The sequence below is a fragment of the Aquarana catesbeiana genome, linkage group LG02, assembly GCF_042186555.1.
Source record: "Aquarana catesbeiana isolate 2022-GZ linkage group LG02, ASM4218655v1, whole genome shotgun sequence".
NCBI classification, from domain to species: Eukaryota; Metazoa; Chordata; class Amphibia; order Anura; family Ranidae; genus Aquarana; species Aquarana catesbeiana.
The window spans coordinates 378,557,472-378,580,957 of record NC_133325.1 but is presented as its reverse complement, the minus strand read 5'-3'; the positions used below and the strand labels follow the sequence as shown (position 1 = coordinate 378,580,957).

Below are 23,486 nucleotides of genomic sequence, written 5' to 3'. Positions count from 1 at the left end.
AAGATCGGCTATCTCATGTATAAGTTCTGATTGCTGGTGTAAACGTTCCCTTTTTTTTCTAGACCCTAGTTCTATAAATTTCCCTCGAATAAAGGCCTTATGGGCCTCCCAGAGTGTACCTGGTGAAATCTCTGGATGAGAGTTGTCACGAAAATAGTGTTGCAGTTCGTCATTAATCATTTTTTTGTCTATTTCTTCTGAAATGAGAAGGTCATTAAGCTTCCAATTAGTAGTTTTATGGGGTATAGATGGGATTTTTAATTTAAGCGTTATTGGGGCATGGTCCGATAAGGTAGATGTTTCAATGGTAGTGTCTATGAGAAGGGCAAGATGGTGATGATCCATAAAAAAATAATCGATACGTAAGAGTGATGCATGTGGGAGTAGTGTGTGAAATCCTTCTCTCTAGGGTGCATTATCCTCCATACGTCCATCGATTGGACCTCATGTAGACGTTTACGTAAGAACGCCAAACGTCCACGTGAAATACAAGATCTGCTAAGCGATGTGTCCATAAGAGGGTCCATTGGAGAATTAAAATCTCCAGCAAGGAGCACACATCCATGAGCAAACTCACTAAGTTTTTGAAAAGTAGTGGTTATAAAGCTCACTTGGTCACGGTTGGGAGCGTATATAGCTAAGGTACATGGCAAACCGCCCAAACTGCCCTTCAGAAACAGGCATCGAACCAAAGGGTCAATTACCATAGAGTCCAGAGTGAACAGAGTACCCCTGCGGAACCCAATGGCCACCCCTTTCGCTTTATGAACATCAGACAGGCTATAATACCATGTGGGGAATTGATGGGAGAAGAGCTTTAAAGAGGTAGTGTGTGTGAGGTGGGTCTCCTGCAGGAAGACAATGTCTCCCCTCAGGCGACCCAGTTCTCTGTATAAATCATGTCTCTTACCTGGAGCATAGAGACCAAGTACATTAATGGATACTAGCTTCGTCATGGCCATTGGATTCGACAAAGGAGATCCGCCCTCAATGTTCTCCAAAATGAGCCAGTCCAAGACGGAACACCAGAGGGGCAAGAAAGTAAGGTAGAAAGGGAAAGAATAGGGAAGGACAAGGAGGAGGAAGGACAAGCAAGAAGAGAGAGACCATTAACATTGTATAACCACAAAACAAGATACCGCCATGAGAGGAGGCATTTATATGCACGCATAAAGCTGCTGTGCATATTTGGGGTAGGCCGGGACCCCAACACTCCTGCACGTCCCGCCCCCTTGAGGGCAGACACATCAGAGCACGGGGATCCGAGACGCCCCAAAGGGGGGGGGGCGCACAGCCTGAACCAGCGGACAGCAAGTACCCAAAATTGGTGTGGGCACTGTCTCGATGTCCCGGGGCCAACACTACAGTATTCAGAGTACAGCAAAACCAGTATCTATATAAATCACTCTATAAATATAAAGTCATTACCCTCTGGCAATTATCAGGGTCAATATCCCTTTATCCCCTTAGTTATCAGAGAACCCAAACAACCGAACTGTAGAGGATTAACCAACAAGGAAGTATAACTATAACAAAAAAGGCAGTTGTGTTATTTAAAAGACACCTAAATACTTGCAAACTTATGGGAACTGTCGCATCTCAAATCAGCATCTGCTGGATCTCAGTTCATTAGTTCAACTGAGCTGGGGGGAAGAGCCTGGAGTATTGGACCAATGTTTGCGGTCCACTTTCTGCCACCTCAGTTCCGAATGATTGGTAGCGGTGGAATAGCATCCTGCCATCCAGGTAATTCCGTTGGGGTGACATTGATATCCAAGCAAAACCTTTTAAGATCTTTTGGAAAACGAAGAATCACCGTCTTGCCATCTTTGTGGGCAATGAGGGATGCAGGGAAACCCCAATGGTAATTAATGGATGATGTTCGGAGTAACTCAGTCAGGGGTCGCAGAGCTCTGCGACGTTCCAGCGTCTCCCTTGCTAGGTCCGGGAAAAATTGCAAGGTGGCTCCGTCAAAGTCCAGCGGGGCCTTTTTGCGGGCTTTCCGCATTATGAGCTCCTTTTCGTTATAATAGTGGATCCTGCAAATAATGTCCCGTGGAATCTCAGAGGACAAGTTGCGAGGGCGCAAAGCTCTATGTGCTCTGTCAATCTTCAAGGGGCTGTCTGCCGCACGGCCTAAGAGACCATTAAAAATACCGCGAAGGGACGGGAGGAGGTCGTCATCACCGGTAGCTTCCAGAAGTCCTCGTACCCTAATATTGTTTCACCTATTGCGGTTTTCTTGGTCCTCAATCTTATAGAGGGCCATTTTGTGGGAGATTGCGAGGTTGCGCGTAGCGGTTTGGAGGCTTCTTATGGCGTCCGCGTGTCGCTCAAGCCTCTGTTCCGATTCCTCCACCCGCTAAAATACTTGCGCCAAATCCGTGCGGACCGCTGAGATCTCCTTAATGGAGCGCTCCAGTCCCAAGAACAAGGCGGTCAGCTCAGATTTAGTGGGCAGATCGCTGACCCGCGACGCCACTCCAGAGTGTCTGGATGCGCTGTCTTCACCCTCCGAGCCGGCTGATGAAGCTGAAGGGTGGCATCTGGGATCAGGCTGAGAGCGAGGGGCGGAGCCTGAGCCTCGTGGAGCGTGGCCGAATCCATCCATGTTCAGGCTGTCCTCCGGTTCCGCAAGGAATCTCTTTATGGATCCCGTGGAGGGTCCTTTCTTAGGTAGGGATTTGCCAGTCCTCTTCCGCATATTTTGCAGGGTAATGGCCGGTGAGAATGAGTGGTTAGATGCGCTAAAATCAGTGTCGGCCCTGGAGCTCGAGAGAAGCACATCCTCACTGCCTCATGCCGAAACCACGCCTCCTTAATGTTTGCCTGTTCACATATGTTGAAGGATTAAAAAAATGTCATGGAGTTTTTCAGTTGACTGTAGGTCCTTTGTGTTGCAAGCAACTGATATATATATATATATATATATATATGTGTATATATATATATATATATATATATATATATTATATATATATATATTTATATATATATATTTTTTTTTTTTTTTCTCTTATGTTCTGTAAAGTATCTTTCTTTTTTCCTGTCCCATACTTATTCTTCTTGACAGCTAACAGTGCAATAACTACATGTAAAATCACAGTTAGTTTAGCATTTAAAGCGGCTGTAACCCTAAAAAGGAAAAAAAAAAAGCTTCTGTTCCTTTAAGGCATAATCTATATCATTGTGCTTCTGCAGTGTAATTTGTCCCTTTCTTTGATCTAAAATACCTGGTTGATCCTGCCTATTCCTGTGTTCCCCTCTGTGCTGACCACGGCAATCATGGCTGCTGATCCATGATACCATGGTCAGTTTACCTGCCTCCGTCATCATGCTCTCTGCTCTGAGTCTCCCCCTCTCCCCTCCCTCCCTGCCTGTCAGTTCCAAAGCCTGCGTGAGAGCTGATATTCTCCCCGTCCCTTCCGTCCTGCTGCTATTGCCTGTGGCTTGAAAGTAACATTCTTAAAATAACTTGCATCCCCTCTGTTTTATCAATATACAAAGTACAGTGTGTACTTTTTTTAAATGTGAATCCTAAATACCTTCTTGCACAGCACTGATGTGTGCAGTCACATGACCTCCCCTCTGCTGAACGTCTGATGTCAGAGGTGTATCTCAGCCCCTCCCTCTGCATTCCTTAGATCGGGGAAGGAAAGCAGAGGATGATGCTTGACTGCGCAGAGGTGCTGTGAGAAAAGGTACTTAGGGTTTGAATTTTAGAAAAACGGACACACAGTACTATGTATCTTGTTAAAAGAGAGGGGATGGCAGCTATTGAGGGCTATGACTTTTCAACCACTTTAACTATTCAGAAAAAAGAGAATACTGAGTGACAGAGGATAAGGTAGGATCTGCCTATATACTGTCCACTGTAAAAATAGAGTATTAGAGGTATACACAAATACATTCTTCTGTATCACAATCTTCTTGCTGCAATGAAAAAATTGTTAAAGGAGAAGTATAGCCAAAGCTATTTTTCATTCTGCACTCCTGTGACCCGCTTTCTGCCTTTTTAGCCCACTGTTGGCTGAGGCCACTCAGCAAAAAAGTGCTTTACATCTGGCATCCGCCCAAATGCCTGGACTGGCAGCTGGCTAAGCCTCTCACCGAGCCGCTGGGAGATTGAGCCTCCCACTCCCTCCACAGCCCAGTGCTCCAGTGAGCGATGGAGAGGTAGAACAGAGAGCCAGTGACTGACAGTCACAGGCTCTCTGCTCACTGAAGGCTGAAAGCCGAGCGATCAAGGGTGTTTGCTCGGTTCTCAGTCTTAGAGCCTTGATGGATTAATGCTGCATTCATTTAGGTGAATATAACTTTTTTTTTTTACAAGCCAATACTTCTCTTTTAATGGTCTTCCAGCCTTATTACTTTCAGGATATCAGGAGTTATACAGTATATACTAAGTATGAAATGTTATGTTAATTGAACATAACTTACTTGTTAATATTGGTTCAAATAATGCAATCTTCTAATAAAATACATCTTTAATTTACATATTAATCGGTTACTCTATGCAATTGTAATAACGAAAGCTAGACCTCAAACACTTGACAAATTAGCTATAAAAAATATAGTGCAATACTGATGTAGAAATTCCCATTGTGACTTACAAAACTTCCTTTTTTTTAGATCTGACAAATCAGTGTTTGCATTAGCTTATAAGTTTGTAACACATTTCCATGATTGTTTCTACACATATCAAGTATTCTGCGAGGCCTCACAGGGCTAGTATGACACAGTTAGTTGCAGTACCGTCAGTCCCTCTCCCTTACCAGGGACCGTACTTGCCAAATAAAAAGATTGCTATGTGGCATGACTTGGTCATACAGGTGACTGTTATCTGTCTTTGCTGGAGCTAGAGCTGTTATAAAGTCTTAAGGCTTTTCTGCAAATGAGCCCAAACCAGTATATCTGTGGAGCCATAATGGAGGCATTTATAATGTTGCAGTGCAGGGGAATGTTGAAAGGTACTTTATACAGTGGAATCCCATACTGCTTTCCGTAGGCATTGTACATAAAAGGAAAGAGCAGGATGCGGCAGATGAAAAACGTTACGAGCACAAATGCGCCATTTACTTTATGCAGGAAGGAGTTCTGCAAATTCAACTGTTAAAAAAAAAGGAAAATAAATTAGTGTCTTTCAATACATTACATTATGTACCAGTTCAAAAGCCAAAAAGAAACCACATAACAAAGTGAATATGTCAATAGATTAAAAATAAAAAAGCACTCCCTGTAAAGAAAAAGGGTTACCCCCTGCGCGCAACGCCGATCTTAGCTTTATTGAATAGCTACAGCTGTCTTAAAGTGTTACTATACTCAGAACAGAAAAAACAGTCTGTATATATATAAAAGCATGTTTGTTATACTCTGTGGAACCTAAGGGGTTAATCCCCTGCATTGTGTAATAAGGCTGTTTAATCCTGTCTTCTCTGATCCTCCCCTTGTGCATGTGATCAACACAAGGCCAATCAGCACTGTCTTGAAAGAAAGTCAGGGGTCATGCAGCCTCATAGGACAGTCAGAGAAGAATGAAAACTCCTACAAGCTTTAACCAGTGCTTGGACGGGCACTGATAGAAGTCACACGACTGTTATATACTGCTGATGAGAAAAGGTATTTATCAGTTTATATTTACTAAAATGATTGTAGTTCCATATTCTGTGTACTGTGGGAGACCAGATATAATGAATGCAGGGTCCTGAGTTTAGTAACATTTTAAGAAGCTGTGTTCTGTAGTGATGTAGAATCCAGTTGGTAATAACAATGCGCATCGAGGGGACTAGCCACCCGAAAGTGTGATGGATACAAAAGATTCTTCAGCAAGCTAAGTTCTTCAAGATAGCTAACACTGAGGTTGCCATCAGCAAGACAGTTATTCATTTTTCCTATACAAGGAGTGTTTTTTTCATGTTAAATCTAGTGAGAGAGTCCCTTAAAATAAATCATGAAATACTGTAACATAGCTATAACCTGTGTATGAAGTAAAAATGGCAGATTTTGGGATTTATATCCTGTAACAAAACCTGAGAATCATCAGGATAAGATAAAAACAGAGAGCGCACTGGTGCATTATCCAACAAATTTATTGGAGATAAAAACATAGGTAGTACAAGCACTCATCGAGCCACTGCAAGTGGCTACATTCTCTCAGCTTTGCCAAAGCCTCTAGCTCAAGGAGGACCCCACCAGGGTCCCTGCTGGCTGATGGGTTTGAAAGGTATGTCCTACTTCATCAGGATAACCCAGCTTTCTTCAACTTTTTTTACTTCAGAGGAATACTTATAATAATTTTAATCACTTAGGGGAACCCCTGCTAAAACCGATTCATTAATGCTCACTGGGAAAAATGCCCCCTTACATTGGGGGCAGTTCAAAGAATGCCCCTCCGTTACAGTGGTGGTCAGAATGCCACAGACAGCAAACAAGATCAATGGTGTCAAGCAGCTGGCAGGGCTAAGTGGTATTAGCCCTGGAACTATGTGGGTACCATCAGATTGAAGGTCGGTCAGCAAGCAGTCTCTTGAAGATCCCTGGTTGAGAATGGCTGGGATAACCTGTTTGGTATTAATATAAAGCTGGCCATAGATGGTTCGAATCTCGGCTGGCTCAGCAGGAACTGGCTGAGATTCGAACTATGTATGGGTAGGCTGAATGTACCCAAGTTGATCGATTAGTCAACTTGGGTACAACCAGTTTGCTGGATTTTACATGGCAACAAAAGTGAGTACACCCCTTAGTGAAATGCCCAAATTGGGCCCAAAGTATCAATATTGTGTGTGGCCACCATTATTTTCCAGCACTGATTTAACCCTCTTGGGCATTGAGTTCACCAGAGCTTCACAGGTTGTCACTGGAGTCCTTTTCCACTCCTCCATGACGACATCACGGAGCTGGTGGATGTTAGAGACCTTGGGCTCCTCCACCTACTGTTTGAGGATGCCCCACAGATGCTCAATAGGGTTTAGGTCTGGAGACATGCTTGGCCAGTCCATCACCTTTACCCTCAGCTTCTTTAACAAGGCAGTGGTCTTCTTACAGGTGTGTCTGGGCTCTTTATCATGTTGGAATACTGCCCTGCGGCCCAGCCTCCGAAGGGAGGGGATCATACTATGCTTCAGTATGTCACAGTACATGTTGGCATTCATGATTCCCTCAATGAACTGTAGCTCCCCAGTGCCAACAGCACTCATGTAGCCCCAGACCATGACACTCCCACCACCATGCTTGACTGTAGGTAAGAAACACTTGTCTTTGTACTCCTCACCTGGTTATCACCACATACGCGTGACACCATCTGAACCAAATACATTTATCTTGGTCTCATCAGACCACAGGACATGGTTCCAGTAATCCATGTCCTTAGTCTGCTTGTCTTCAGCAAACTGTTTGCAGGCTTTCTTGTGCATCATCTTTAGAAGAGGCTTCCTTCTGGGACGACAGCCATGCAGACCAATTTGATGCAGTGTGTGGCATATGGTCTGAGCACTGGCAGGCTGACCCCCCACCCTGTCAACCTCTGCAGCAATACTGGCAGCACTCATACCTATATTTCCCAAAGACAACCTCTGGATATGATGCTGAGCATGTGCACTCAACTTCTTTGGTCGACCATGGCGAGGCCTGTTCTGAGTGGAACCTGTCCTGTTAAACCACTGTATGGTCTTGGCAACTATGCTGCAGCTCTTTCAGGGTCTTGGCAATCTTCTTATAGCCTAGGCCATCTTTGCTATGAGGTGCCAGTTTTAGAGCGTGAGAGCGATAACACTAAATTTAACAAACCTGCTCCACATTCACACCTAAGACCTTGTAACACTAACGAGTCACATGACCCCGAGGACGGAGAATGGCTAATTGGGCACATTTTGGACATTTTCACTTAGGGGTGTACTCACTTTTGTTGCCAGCGGTTTAGACATTAACGGCTGTGTGTTGAGTTATTTTGAAGGGGACAGCAAATTTACACTGTTATACAAGCTGTACACTCACTACTTTACATTGTAGTAAAGTGTCATTTCTTCAGTGTTGTCACATGAAAAGATAGAATAAAATATTTACAAAAATGTGAGGGGTATACTCACTTTTGTGAGATACTGTATGTTCTGCTACTACTGAATCCATAACGATCTCAGACTACTCCCCTATTACTTTAACTTTCTCTCCGGTTTCTGCCGGTCATAGGGAACGCATACGGCGGTTGAATGAATCCTTACTGGATGACAGATAGCTGATGCTTTACTTCATAAAATGGCAATGTATTTTGAAATGAATACTCCTGGTGAGGTATCTGATCAATCAGTTTGGGAGGCTCACAAAGCGTTTATTAGAGGGGAATAGATAGCACATGGTTCCCCATTTAAAATAAAAAACAAAAAAACAAAAAGAAATTGTGGATTTATTGGAAAAAAATCATGACCTGGAGATTAAACATAAGCTTTATTCGATCTGGACAATGCAAAGCAACTGGAGACACTTCGGTCTAGTCTCTCTTTGTGTTTGGATCGCAGGGTCAAAAGACAAGCATAGATATTCTGCACACCGTTTTTATGAACAGGGGAATAAATGTGGCCGTTTGCTGGCTAGACAACTAAAAAAGAAGACCTCTGTCATGTTCATAATTTATTGGTGCATAACAAACAGATAGCAAATACCCAGTCTATAGCCACAGAATTCCATCGATTTTATAAGGCCTTATATAATATCCAGTCATCTTCTTCGAGCACTAGGGATAGACGACGGGTCGAGGAGATCCGAGAGTATTTTAAAGACTCTGCAATGCCCGTACTGCCCCCCACAGTTATTGAACAAATAGAACGCCCAATTACTACAAAGGAGTTGGGTAAAGTAGTAGCGGCCCTGCCAATGGGAAAAAGCCCGGGACCAGATGGCCTAACGAATGCATATTATAAAAAATGTATTTCTACACTAGCATTCCCTCTTTGTAGATACTTTAATACAATTACTGCCTAATTACTAATCCAGTTCTTCTGAAATCAGGGAAAGACCCGCAATACTGTGCTAATTACAGACCCATATCCCTCCTTAACTCTGACACCAAACTCCTAGCCAAGATCTTATCCCTTCGACTACAAGATCATGTAGTGAAGTTAATCCACCCAGACCAGATGGGATTTATGAAGGGCCGTGAAGCTAGAGATAACACCATTAGAGCCCTGCATATCCTTCATTGGGCGCAAAATGGACATGATATAATTCCAAGAATGGTTTTATCAATGGACGCCGAAAAAGCATTTGATAGAGTGAACTGGGTCTTTATGACTGAAGTACTGAGGGGGGTGGGACTGGGTGATCGTATGATGGGCTGGGTATTAGCTTTATATACGTGTCCAAGAGCCAGAGTTAAGGTCAATGGTATGCTTTCAGATTATTTGGACATACGAAATGGCACTAGGCAGGGGTGTCCTTTATCCCCATTATTGTTTGCTATGATTTTGGAACCTTTTCTTTGTAAAGTGAGGGGGAATATGGAGATAGCTGGGGTTTGTATTGGATCTGTAGAGCATAAAGTTTCAGCATATGCTGATGACTTGTTATTCTATCTTTCCATACCCCAGGTATCTCTACCAGCTTTGATGGCTGAGGTCCATAGATATAGTATTCTATCTAATTTCAAAATACATTTTGAGAAGTCTGTACTTTTACCTAGTCATGTACCCTACCCAGCTATGGTAACAGCTTTGCAACATCCCTTCCTTTTTATATGGAGTATGGACTCCATAAGTTATCTGGGAGTACATATTATCTCGGATCCAAAGCTTTTATATGAACTTAATTATAGTTCCTTGCAAACAGGGATAATAAGAGACTTGTAGAGATGGAAAGGCCATTTTTTGACATGGTTTGGAAGCGTGAACACCCATAAAATGAATATATTACCTAGAATAATTTATATCTTACACACTGTACCTATTACACTTCCACAGACTTTTTTTAAATGTATACAGAAAGCCTTTTTGGCTTTTGTATGGAATGATAAACGTCCTAGAGTAGCCTATGATATTTTATGTAGAAGCAAATGGGAAGGGGGAGTTGGGCTTCCAGATGTGGCATTGTATTACAATGCTATGTCTTTGGTACGCATCTTAAATTGGTGTCATGACTCCTCAAGTAAAATGTGGGTTCCCTTGGAGAAAACATTGGGGGGTAGAAACTTGGCGAGTGCCCAATGGATATCAGCCATTTCTAGGGGCCTCTCAGATTGGACATCTGCATTAACCCAGAATTCATTAGCGGTATGGGATATAATGAACAAGTCGGGCAAATATGCCCCCCCAACATCCTTTGGCTCCTCTGGGGGGATACCCTTGGTACCTCCCCAGGGGAGGAAACTGGATTTTGGGGTTTATGGGGGCTGGATGGGAACACTATATGTGCTAAGCATGCCCCACGGGGAATTATATCTCCTTTTTTGGAATTGATGTGATCATTGGGGAATATACCTATGGCCAAGTGGAGACATCACCAAATGGCAGAGTTTTAATAAATTGAAGCTTAGAGTGAGACCCTTGAGTACGGTCACTACATTTAAATCTTTGTGTACTCATATCTCAGAGCCTAGACATTTGTTATCTCAGATGTATAGACCAGTTCTTAGTGTCCAACATACCTCAGTTCCTTATTTTATTAGAGAGTGTGAGAGAGAGTTAAACCATATGTTTACTTCCCTACAAATAAAAAAATGATCAAATCGACTCACTCCACCTCAATAAGTTCTTATATTCAAGAAATGTCTTAAAAATTCTTGGTTAGTGGGTATCAAACACCAGTCCGGTTAGCACAGATGTATTCAACAGTAAATGATCACTGTTGGCGCCGTGGATTAAAAGGATCACTTTGAGACCCATAGAATTCTCCCTTTTGCACTTCCTGTTTCATGGGACGCCCTCCTCTGTTAAGTTCTATAAAAAAGCATCACTCCACACTTGTTGAATGCAGCCAAACTGTTAATACCTAGGTTTTGGAAAAAGGCTACATGTCCTACGTTGTTAGACTGGAAAAAGAGAAGTTAACTTAATAATGGAAGCTGAACGGTGGGTGTATCCAGTTAGAGACCAATAAGATAGGTATAACAATATATGGGCAGGATGGATGTATTATTCTTCAGAGATAGATATGGATTAAATTCTTATGAACAATTTGTAGATACTGCCGCGTGTTCTCATTTTTTATGTTTTGTATCGTCTTTACAAGTGTACCTGGTATCTGGTAAATGATTTTGTAATATATGCTGGGTGAGATGGGGTTTTTTTTTTAGGGGGAAGGAAGGAGAAAAGAAAAGGGGAAAAGAGAGCTATGGTACCCTCATTCTTTATATTTCTTTGATGGAATATAATAGTATTTAGGATGGATGACTCCGATATTAATTGATTGATATGGTTCATAATTTAGGGGAAAGTATTATTTAGATTTTAATTTTTAGGATGGGGGGGTGCTTGGGTCCCTTTTTTTCTTGTCATATATATCAACTTCACTTTAAACGCTAGGGGATAATGTATTTTTTTTGAGAGTTGAGAAGAGTAAATAATACAAAGGGTATTGAGGAATATTGTTAATTCACTTACAAGATTTGTGGAGCATGTTTAAAATGTTTGCGATTATGGGGCTGTGAGAAGAATTCACTTATAGTTTAGAGATTTAGGCACTAGTGTAAAGACCACTTTGGAGTTTGTTTAAAGAAGAAAGGGGAAAAAATGTGCAGGTGGGGGGGTTCCCCCTTTTTTATTTATATTTTTTATGGTTTTATGACAAGCCATATCATATTTAGAGATATTATGGGAGAATATAAAGCTGAGATAAAGAGACTGGTTAGTGAGATGTTGGTGTTTATTTGGAGTTAGTCTAATCCTTGTATAATATAAAAGAAGGAATATGGTTTCATGAGGTAACTGTAATAGGAAAAATAGAATATTGGACGGCCCCCTTAGGGTGAGGCCTCCCCCCCCCCCTTTTTTTATGTTCTGTCATTTTTTTTTTTTTTTGTAGATGTTTTGGGGTTTAGGGGAAAATAACCTATAGGCTTATAAACAGGATATAATCTGTATGCTAATAATGGATATGAGTTATGTTTTTTTAATTGACATAGATAGTATATAGGAAATAAATATGATAATAAAAATAGTCATATACTAAAACAGCACTATGTTGAGCATAAGACGAAAAGTGTGGCCAACTACACACAGATACAGTCCATTAGATTAGTGCAATATCAGTAGTGATTCAGAGGGTGTTCAAGTAGATCATAAAGCATGTCACAGCGCGCACCTTCCACCGATCACTCCAACTCCACTATATGTGAACACACTCCCCTCAGGCGGTCAAACTCACCAGAGCTTTAAAAGATCAAAGCATCCAATTTAGGGATATTCTGGACCACTTTAATAAGCACTTCTCTAGGTAATAGGGAGATGAAGGGGCTCCAAAGCATTTAAAAACGAGAAAAAAGCGCAAATAGCGTAATTCCATTTTATTCATAAAAAGCACCCATTACATTAAAACTCCCCCATTACTAGCAACGTACCAGATTAAACAGAAAACATAGCAGATCAAATTAATATCACCGTGCACTGCACCGTGGCCGTCTGGAACCAGTCTCCGCAGTCAGATAACGGTAATGACTTCCTCGTTCCGGGTCCGACCTCGATGGAGCGCAAGCGTCACTTCCTGCGTCGTGTAAGCCACGTGCTGACGTGTTTCGTCATATCCTGACTTTAACAGAGGGCGTGGCTACATGACTAATACACCGGCCACTATCGCCACTCCTGTTACAGATTCTGCAGCAGATTGATCTAACAGACAGGCAGGAACTCTATCTGGTAACGGCGGATGTGGCATCTCTGTATTCAATTATCCAACATGATGATGCCCTCCTGGCCCTGAATTGGGCAATATGCCAGAGGGATGATCTCCCACACAATCAGAAAGTGTTTATACGAAATGCCCTGGATTTTTGTTTGAGCCATAATTTCTTTTGGTATAATAGCCAGTTTTATTCTCAATGTAGGGGCGTTGCTATGGGGGCAAAATTTGCCCCCAGTATAGCAAATCTGTTTATGGGAGAGTGGGAGGACAAAACTATTTTTTCAGTCACTCGTCCCCAGCTCCTAGTCTATAAAAGGTATATAGATGATCTATTTTTTATCTGGGAGGGGTCTATGGACTCTCTACAGGAATTTCTCAGTGAACTTAATTTAAATACGAAAAATATTAAACTGACGAGTGAATATAGCCAAAGCGATATTCATTTTTTGGATATCACTATTTTTAGACAGGGAAATAGTCTGGGGACCAAGGTATACTTCAAGCCCACCGACTCCAATAGTTACCTGCCCATCAATAGTGGACATCATCCTATGTGGCTCAAAAACATTCCCAAGGGCCAGATTGCTAGAGTAAAAAGGAATTGCTCAAACGAAACTGACTTCCTGTTACAAGCTCAAATCATCAAGAAGAGATTTATTGAAAAAGGTTATTTTGAAGAGACTTTGGATGCTACGATTCAAGAGGTGGCTCTGGTACCGAGAGAGTCTTTTTTGGAGGAAGCCCGTTCCTCTCGAAACAGTGATGCCCAAGAGTGGAGCTTTATTTCAGGCTTCCACTCTCAATACAGAGAGGTAGAGAATATTTTTGCCACCCATTGACATGTCCTGCTTATGGACAAAACATTACATTCAGTGTTGCCTTCTAAACCAGGTTTTATTTACAGAAAAGCATTAAGCTTTTCTGATAAAATAGTAAAAAAGGTGCTGGATCCCCCTGCGAGGCCCCCCACGTTCTGGGAGAGAGATGGTTTCTTCTGTTGTAGGAAATGTAGAGCCTGTAAAGAAGTGAATAGGCCATTAAGGGCCCTAGATAGGTTTACATCGACCTCTAATAATAGAGAATTTGCCATCAATGAATTTATTTCATGTAACACCTCCCATGTAGTCTATGCTCTGCAATGTCCATGTGGTCTTATGTACATAGGACGAACAAAGAGATTGCTAAAAATTAGAAGACCATAATGTTTCGCTCCATTTTAAATTGATGCATAATCGGGACCCCTCAGGTCTAAAATTTTGGGGCATAGACCACCTTAAGCCCAGATAGAGGGGTTCCAATCTGGTTAGAGATCTGTCTAAGAGAGAGACCCAATGGATATTTCTAACAGACACTTTAGCTCCAAAGGGGTTAAATGTCGATTTAGACATCAATTGCTTTATAAGTGACTATTGATTAGGATTGGGTCTGATATTCGGGCTGTCTTGTTTTTGTATATATATTTTTTTGGATATATTTTTTATGTGTATTTTTTATATATACAATTTTATATACATATATACAGATTTTATGTGTGTAAATTTTAATTTTTTTTGAGTAAAAGCTTCTCTTAGTGAGTTAATCCTATTTGATTTATCAAAAGGATTTTTTATATATTTTTAATCTTTAATAGGCTGTATCTATGTCCGCTATAATGTATAGTCCATCCATTGCATGTACATTATTATTTGAGAGGTTCTTAATGAATGTCAAATGTACACGGCTGTATAATATGAGGGGTTTGATCCCATTAGATTGGTGATCGGTATATGATAATTACAGTACACTATATGTCTTATTGTATTATATTATTATGATCACTCTTGCATGTTATCACCTGTAATGGACTGTGATAAAACCTGTAGATGTAAGAATGTTAAAGATAGGGCGGTTTGAATGCCGGTCCGTAGCTGCTGTAATCCCCTGTATTATTCATGTCTATTGTTATGGTAACCGTATGGTATTAAGTGCAATGTGGGGCTTTTTGTCCCTCTCCCCCTCCTGTTGAAAGCCGTCGCTGCTTCCTTGGTTAGGTTGACGTGCACCTGTCAACCTACTGAGGCTGTGATTGGCTGCAGAGGTGAGAGGTGGGAGAATTTAAGCCCGGTGTATTAGTCGTGTAGCCACGCCCTCTGTTGAAGTCAGGATATGACGAAACGCGTCAGCACGTGGCTTACACGACGCAGGAAGTGACGCTTGCGCTCCATCGAGGTCGGACCCGGAACGAGGAAGTCATTACCGTTATCTGACTGCGGAGACTGGTTCCAGACGGCCACGGTGCAGTGCACGGTGATATTAATTTGATCTGCTATGTTTTCTGTTTAATCTGGTACGTTGCTAGTAATGGGGGAGTTTTAATGTAATGGGTGCTTTTTATGAATAAAACGGAATTACGCTATTTGCGCTTTTTTCTCGTTTTTAAATGCTTTGGAGCCCCTTCATCTCCCTATTACCTAGAGAAGTGCTTATTAAAGTGGTCCAGAATATCCCTAAATTGGATGCTTTGATCTTTTAAAGCTCTGGTGAGTTTGAACCCCTGAGGGGAGTGTGTTCACATATGGTGGAGTTGGAGTGATCGGTGGAAGGTGCACGCTGTGACATGCTTTATGATCTACTTGAACACCCTCTGAATGACTACTGATATTGCACTAATCTAATGGACTGTATCTGTGTGTAGTTGGCAACACTTTGCGTCTTTTGCTCAACATAGCGCTGTTTTAGTATATGACTATTTTTATTATCATATTTATGTCCTATATACTATCTATTACATTTACATTGTTTTTTTAAACAGCTGCTTTTATTCTCCATACCCTTGGTTTTTATATTTTATATTTCAAAGGGTCTGGTAGATATTTTATGAATGTCATTTTGTCTACTGAAGGTTCTAGATGAGTGTTGTTAGAGGATCTGTGGCGCTGAGTGGTGTAGTATAGGCCGAGTTATACACTGTTCTGCTATGTTTTTTTAATTGACTTGTTATGTTATGTTAAATCTCAATAAAATTTTGATAATAAAAAAAAGAAGATAGAACAAGGCTTGAAGATTAAATCTAACATCAGTGGATGGAGTATTTGTCGGCATTACTTTCTAGAACAATTGTACCATTAAGGTTAAAAAAAATGCGGAAAGAAGTGAAAGGAAAAGAGGACAGGCAAAAAACAAAAATAAGTAATGAGAAGATGAAGACGTGCGAAATGCATAGAGGCTGAGCCGCCAAGCCATATCCAGTTTCCTTATCGCATCACATCAGGACTTTGGAACTCACACTGGCTCCAGGGACATGTAATACCATAACAGTTGAGCTGGATGTGTTAGTACCATTCAGGTACCCACAGAATGTGAGTAGCATTTTTAAACTTTGTCTGCACTATTTTTATAATAAACATATTACACTATGATCTACCTCTGGGTCTCTTATTTGCTCTTTGAGTGAATGAGAGTTTATATTGGGAGATATTGTAATGGAGAAGAAATGAGAGGAAAAAAATGGCCACAGGGAAAACCCCATAAGGCGTGCAGGCTGCTTTGTCAGCCAAATAAATCTGGTGAGTGCACACGTCACCTGGGCACATGGAAATAGCACGTATTTATGCATGGAAGAAAAGGTTTTCACAAGAGCACGGTGACTTGGGACTGTTTTCGTCACACTATATGTTATGGACTTTAAAGTATTGACAAATCTTTAAAGAAATTTTTTTTTTTTAGTAAAATTATGCATATTGCCTAACAGTATATTGGTACCTATGTATATTGATAAACTAGTACCTGTCTTTGCATTTTTACTAAACATACATAAATTTGCCTTTAAATTCTATTTTAACCACTTGACCTCCAGAATAACTATGGTATACATATTTGAAAATTGTTCAATCCTGATGTACTGACAACCTGATCTCATTTCTTGAGGCCTAAAATGTCAGGACAGTACAAATATCCCCCAAATTACCCCTCTTTGGAAAGTAGACAGTCCAAGATATTTAGTAAGAGGCATAGCAAGTTTTTTGAAGTTGTATTTTTTTGGCACAATTTTGTGGAAAATTAATATATTAAATATTTTTTTTACAATTAGGTTTTTTTTTACATACTGTCACCAGTGCGGTACATCATCATCATATAACTGGTGTGACGGTGATCAGGGACACTGAAGACAGTATGTAAAAAAAAAAATTAAATCAATTTTTATTTAATTTTTCATTTCCTTTTTACTTCTTTTTTTACATACTCTCATCAGAGTAGTTCAGTGTCATCATATTGGCATTGCACTACTCTAGGGGGGATGATCAGGGATTTTTTTTTTTTTTTTTTACACATGATGATCACTGTAACAGCAATCGTTTGAACTGTCATGAGAGGCTTTCATTCATGATTCATTGTTTACTATTGTGATGCTGTTTGGTCCACAGCTATCACATGGTACAGGGTGCTGTGATTGGACCAGGTACCATGTGATCACTGGTGACCATTCACAGATCACACACAGTAGTAAACAATGATGTCATGAATGGATTCCATTCATGACTCTTGCTTACTACCTGAGATGTGATTGCATAATGATCATGTGGTATCTGGGCTGCTCATATACCAAACATCAATGGACACAGCAGTTGCAGAGCGTGCCGCTGCATGCCCCAGGGGTACAGTGCGGTGCCTGGGGGAGCCGCACACCAGTAATTGTACTGCTGGTGGTCGGCAAGTGGTTAAACTTAATAGGTTGTTTTACAAATGAGGGTTTACATATTCTTTAACCACTTGCTTACTGGGCGCTTAAACCCCCTTCCTGCCCAGACCAATTTTCAGCTTTCAGAGCTCTCACACTTTGAATGACAGCTGCGCGGTCATGCAACGCTGTATCCAAATGAAATTTTTATTACTTTTTTCACACAAATAGAGCTTTATTTTGGTGGTATTTAATCTCTGCTGTTTTTTAAAATTTTTTGGTAAAAAACAAAACAAAAAAAGACCGAAAATTTTGAGAAAAAAAACAAAACAGTTTCATAGTTAGTTATAAAATTTTGAAAACATGTAATTTTTCTCCTTCATTGATGTGCGCTGATGAGGCTGCGCTGATGGGCACTGATAAGGGGACACTGATGAGCACTGATGGTTGGCACTAATGGGTGGCACTGAAGGGCACTGATAGGTGGCACTGATGATCACTGATGGGTGGCACTGATGGGCACTGGTAGACAGCACTGATGATGAGGCACTAATGGGCATTGATTGGCAGTACTGGTGGGCATTGATAGGTGGCACTGGTGGGTAAAGGTAGGTGGCACTGTGGGCACTGTTAGGTGGCACTGATAGGTACTGATAGGTGGCACTAGTGGGCACAGATGAGGCAGCTGCGGCTCTCTGTGTGAGGTACTGATGTCTGACAGCTGACAGCATGAGGGGAAAAAAAACCTGATTACCGATCTTCTGTTTACATCACGTGATCAGCTGTCATTGGCAAACAGCTGATCACTTGAGTACCTGTCACAGTCCATCTGAATACCCAAGTACCTAAGTATCTGCCACAGTTCATCTGAGTACCTGCCACAGTCCATCTGAGTACCCGAGTACCTGTCAAAGTCCATCTGAGTACCAGAGTACCTGTCACAGTCCATCTGAGTACCGAGTATCTGTTACAGTTCATCTGAATACCCGAGTACCTAAGTACCTGCCACAGTTCATCTGAGTACCTGCCACAGTCCATCTGAGTACCCGAGTACCTGTCACAGTCCATCTGAGTACCAGAGTACCTGTCACAGTCCATCTGAGTACCCAAGTACCTGTTACAGTTCATCTGAATACCCGAGTACCTGTCACAGTCCATCTGAGTACCTGTCACAGTACATCTGAGTACCCGAGTACCTGTCACAATCCATCTGAGTACCTGTCACAGCCCATCTGAGTACCCGAGTACCTGTCAGAGTTCATCTAAGTACCTGAGTACATGTCACAGCCCATCCGAGTACCTGAGTACCAGTCTCCAGACCATCAGAGTACCCAAGTACCTATCTGCAGTCCATCAGTGTACCAGAGTACCTATCTGCAGTCCATCAGCGTACCCAAGTACCTGTCACCAGCCCATAAGAGTACCAGAGCACCTATCTGCAGCCCATGCCTCATAGAATATACGTTGGGGTGTTTGCTTTCCAAAATTGGGTCATTTTGTGAGTAATTCCACTGTCCTGGTGCTCCAGGACCTTCAAAAGTGTGATAGGAAGGAATGAAATGAGATAAAAAGTAAGTCTCACACATGTGCTATCGCCATACTCAGGTCGAGTAGCAGAATATATTTTGGGGTGTATTTTTGGCTATATACATGCTATGTGTTAGAAATATCTTATAAATTGACAATGTAATGTCAATGTAATAGGTCGTTAGGAAATCAGAGGTGTAATTCATTCTCCTAGAACCCCTGATGGTAATCCCTGCATGTTGGACCTCTCTGAGTGGCCAGGCTATGTATAAGTCACACACATGTGGTATCGCCATACTTGGGAGGAGCAGCAGAATGTATTTTGGGGTTTAATTAGAAGTATGCATAGAAATAACTTGTTATTATGTCGCAAAAAAAAAAAAACCCAGTGGTGATTAAATACCACCAAAAGAAAGCTCTATTTGTATGAAAAAAATGATAAAAATTTTGTTTGGGTACAGTGTTGCATTACTGAGTAATTGGCATTCAAAGCGTGAGAGCGCTGAAAGCTGAAAATTGGTCTGGGCAGGAAGGGTGTTATAAGTGCCCTGTACTGAAGTGGTTAAATAAGGGACTAGTGTTTTGTTACCAGTAACAATTATTGACTTGGAATTGCTATGTTTTCAAATAAAGTATCATAAGGATCCGAGAATGCCAACAATAACCTGAAAATTCCATTCTGCATTTACATACGGTGCTAAAAAAAAAATGTAAAATGTTTACATCAGCTAAACTCTGCACATTTTAAAAATGATAATAACTATAATTATGTAACAAAAAAGAAGAATCATACCTGTATTAAAACTTTTCCAAGTGATACAAATGGAGTACTCATTTCTACCACAAAGAGGCAGCCTACAAAGAAATCTCCAATGTCTCTCCTTAAAAACTGTAAAATATAATATGTAATTAGACTTATAATGAGTTAGGTTGACTGTTAAAGATTATTGACTGATAATCACACACAACTCCAACATTTTAGCTATTATGTGTGGTCAGGAGACTGAATCAACTTAAAATAGTGCCTGCCACAGATTGCAATGATAAAAGCTAACCTGACCAGTAAAAAGCAAGAATGAATGTCTTCTTCACATACCTTCTTTTATCTTTATGTGTGCTCTAAAGTGGAGGTCCGCCGAAAAAATAAAAATATTAAAAGCCAGCAGCTACAAATACTGCAGCTGCTGACTTTTAATATATGGACACTTACCTGTCGAGGGAGCCCGCGATGTCGGCAGCCGAAGCCGATCCGTCCGTCGGCTCTCGGCTGCTACCGCCGCTATCCTCTGTAAGGGAGTAAGGAAGTGAAGCCGTGCGGCTTCACTTCCTGGTTCCCTACTGCACATACGCGAGTCGCGCTGCGCATCCTCACCGGTCCCTGCTGTGTTACGTGTCTCCCAGAACACAGAGGGGGAGGACAGTGTAGGCACCGGAAGTGGCGTAGGTCAACACAAGCGCCGCGGTGATCTATGCCAGGAAGTGGGAGCAAATACCTGTATTAGACAGGTATCTGCTCCCTCCTCCCCCCTGAAAGGTGCCAAATGTGACACCAGAGGGGGGGAGGAATCCAAAAAGTGGAAGTTCAATTTTTGGGTGGAACTCCACTCTAAGTTCTCAAACCTGAAACACTCAATATGCTAATCTAGAATGCCTGTTAAGAAATCGAAAACCTGGTGTGCTCCAAGGGTAATGCTGCGTACACATGAGCGGACTTCTCGTCGGACTGAACCCCGAAGGACTTTTTTCGATGGAGTTCCGATGAAACGGACTTGCCTACACATGATCCCACCAAAGTCCGTTCGTTTCGAACGTGATGACGTACGACCGGACTAGAAAAGGAAGTTCAATAGCCAGTAGCCAATAGCTACCCTTGCGTTGTTTTCGGTCCGTTGGACTAGCATACAGATGAACGTTTTTTTTAAATAGGGATCGAGTCCATCGGAAAGATTTAAAACATGTTCTATTTCTAAGGTCCGTCAGATTTTTCGACAGAAAAGGTCCGATGAAGCCCACACATGATTGTAACAAATCCGTTGGACCTCTGATGCCGAAAAGTCCGGTCGAGTGTATGCGGCATTACTGATAGAATTGCAACCTGACTGTACAATCTCTGCATGCTCAATTTTAGATCTACCAAAGATCTGTAATAGAAGGACCTACAGTGCCTTGCAAAAGTATTCACCCCCCTTAGCAGTTTTCGCGTTTTGTTGCCTCACAACCTGGAATTAACATGGATTGTTTGAGGATTTGCATCATTTAATTTACAGAACATGCCCACAACTTTGAAGATTTTTTTTTTTTTATTGTGAACCAAACAAATAGGACACAAAAATAGAAGAAGGAATGTGCATAACTATTCACCCCCTAAAGTCAATACTTTGTAGAGCCACCTTTTGCAGCTATCACAGCTTGAAGTCGCTTTGGATAAGTCTCTATGAGCTTGCCACATCTTACCACTGGGATTTTTGCCCATTCCTTCTTGCAAAACTTCTCCAGCTCCTTAAAGATTGTTGTTCACAAGCGGAAACCATCCAACTTGAAGTCTGACCACAGATTTTCTATTGGATTGAGGTCTGGGCTTTGACTAGGCCATTCCAACACATTTACATGTTTCCCCTTAAACCACTCAAGTGTTGCTTTAGCAGTGTGTTTGGGGCCATTGTCCTGCTGGAAGGTGAACCTCCGTCCTAGCCTTAAATCACACACAGAGTGGTACAGGTTTTGCTCAAGAATATCCCTGTATTTATCACCATCCAGCTTTCCCTCAACTCAGACCAGTTTCCCAGTCCCGACTGCTGAAAAACATCCCCACAGCATGATGCTGCCACCACCATGTTTCACTGTGGGGATGATGTTCTTTGGGTGATGTGATGTGTTGGGTTTGGGCCAGACATAGCATTTTCTTTGATGGCCAAAAAGTTCAATTTTAGTCTCATCAGACTAGAGCACCTTCCTCCATACATTTTGGGAGTCTCCCACATGCCTTTTCGCAAACTCAAAATGTGCCATTTTGTCTTTTGCTTAAAGTAATGGCTTTCTTCTGGCCACTCTGCCATAAAGCCCAACTCTATGGAGCATATGGCTTATTGTTGTCCTATGTACAGATACTCCAGTCTCTGCTGTGGAACTCTGCAGCTCCTCCAGGGTTACCTTAGGTCTCTGTGCTGCCTCTCTGATTAATGCCCTCCTTGCCCGGTCCGTGAGTTTTGGCGTGCGGCCGTCTCTTGGCAGGTTTGCTGCTGTGCCATGTTCTTTCCATTTGGTCATGATAGATTTGATGGTGCTCCTAGGGATCATCAAAGATTTGGATATTTTTTTATAACCTAACCCTGACTTGTACTTCTCAACATTGTCCCTTACTCGTTTGGAGAGTTCCATGGTCTCCATGGCAGTGTTTGGTTAGTGGTGCCTCTTGCTTAGGTGTAGCCTCTGGGGCCAGGCCCGTCGCGACAGGACAGGCAAAACAAGCAATTGCTTGGTGGCCCGAGCTGGCCTGTTGTAAAAATTTCTGCGACCCATGCAGAATCTCGAGCGCGTCACTTCCTGTGCGGCTCTGTCACTCAAACAGCTGACGGCGGGGCTTTACCGCGCATGCGCAATTTCACGGCCCTTGATTGCGCATGCGCAGAAGCTAGCCACGAGAAATATAAAAAAGTATTTAATCAGCCACCAATTGTGCAAGTTCTCCCACTTAAAAAGATGAGAGAGGCCTGTAATTATCATCATAGGTATACCTCAACTATGAGAGACAAAATGTGGAAACAAATCCAGACAAACACATTGTCTGATTTGGAAAGAATTTATTTGCAAATTATGGTGGAAAATAAGTATTTTGTCAATTTCAAAAGTTCATCTCAATACTTTGTTATATATCCTTTGTTGGCAATGACAGAGGTCAAAGTTTTCTGTAAGTCTTCACAAGGTTGTTACACACTGTTGCTGGTATGTTGGCCAATTCCTCCATGCAGATCTCCTCTAGAGCAGTGATGTTTTGGGGCTGTCGCTGGGCAACACAGACTTTCAACTCCCTCCAAAGGTTTTCTATGGGGTTGAGATCTGGAGACTGGCTAGGCCACTCCAGGACCTTAAAATGTTTCTTACGAGGCCACTCCTTCGTTGCCCGGGTGGTGTGTTTGGGATCATTGTCATGCTGAAAGACCCAGCCACGTTTCATCTTCAATGCCCTTGCTGATGGGAGGAGGTTTGCACTCAAAATCTCCCGATACATGGCCCCATTCATTCTTTCATGTACACGGATCAGTCGTCCTGTTCCCTTTGCAGAGAAACAGCCCCAAAGCATGATGTTGCCACCCCCATGCTTCACAGTAGGTATGGTGTTCTTTGGTTGCAACTCGGCATTCTCTCTCCTCCAAACATGACGAGTTCTGTTTCTAACAAACAGTTCTACTTTGGTTTCATCTGACCATATGACATTCTCCCAATCCTCTTCTGGATTATCCAAATGCTCTCTAGCAAACCT

At 41.9% G+C, this 23,486-nt stretch overlaps 1 protein-coding gene across 1 annotated transcript in view; it reads right to left on the bottom strand.

Annotated features, from left to right (window-relative positions):
• Positions 1-3,035: 3,035 nt before the first annotated feature.
• Positions 3,036-23,486, bottom strand: part of TLCD3A (TLC domain containing 3A) — a 97,969-nt gene continuing 77,518 nt past the window's right edge. Inside the window, exons 4-5 of the mRNA XM_073615130.1 lie at positions 19,800-19,895; positions 3,036-5,109 (exon numbers count right to left, since the gene is read on the bottom strand). Of these exons, the coding sequence (XP_073471231.1) occupies positions 4,840-5,109; positions 19,800-19,895 (366 nt within the window). The 3' untranslated portion in view covers positions 3,036-4,839. The remainder of the gene's footprint in view (positions 5,110-19,799; positions 19,896-23,486) is intronic.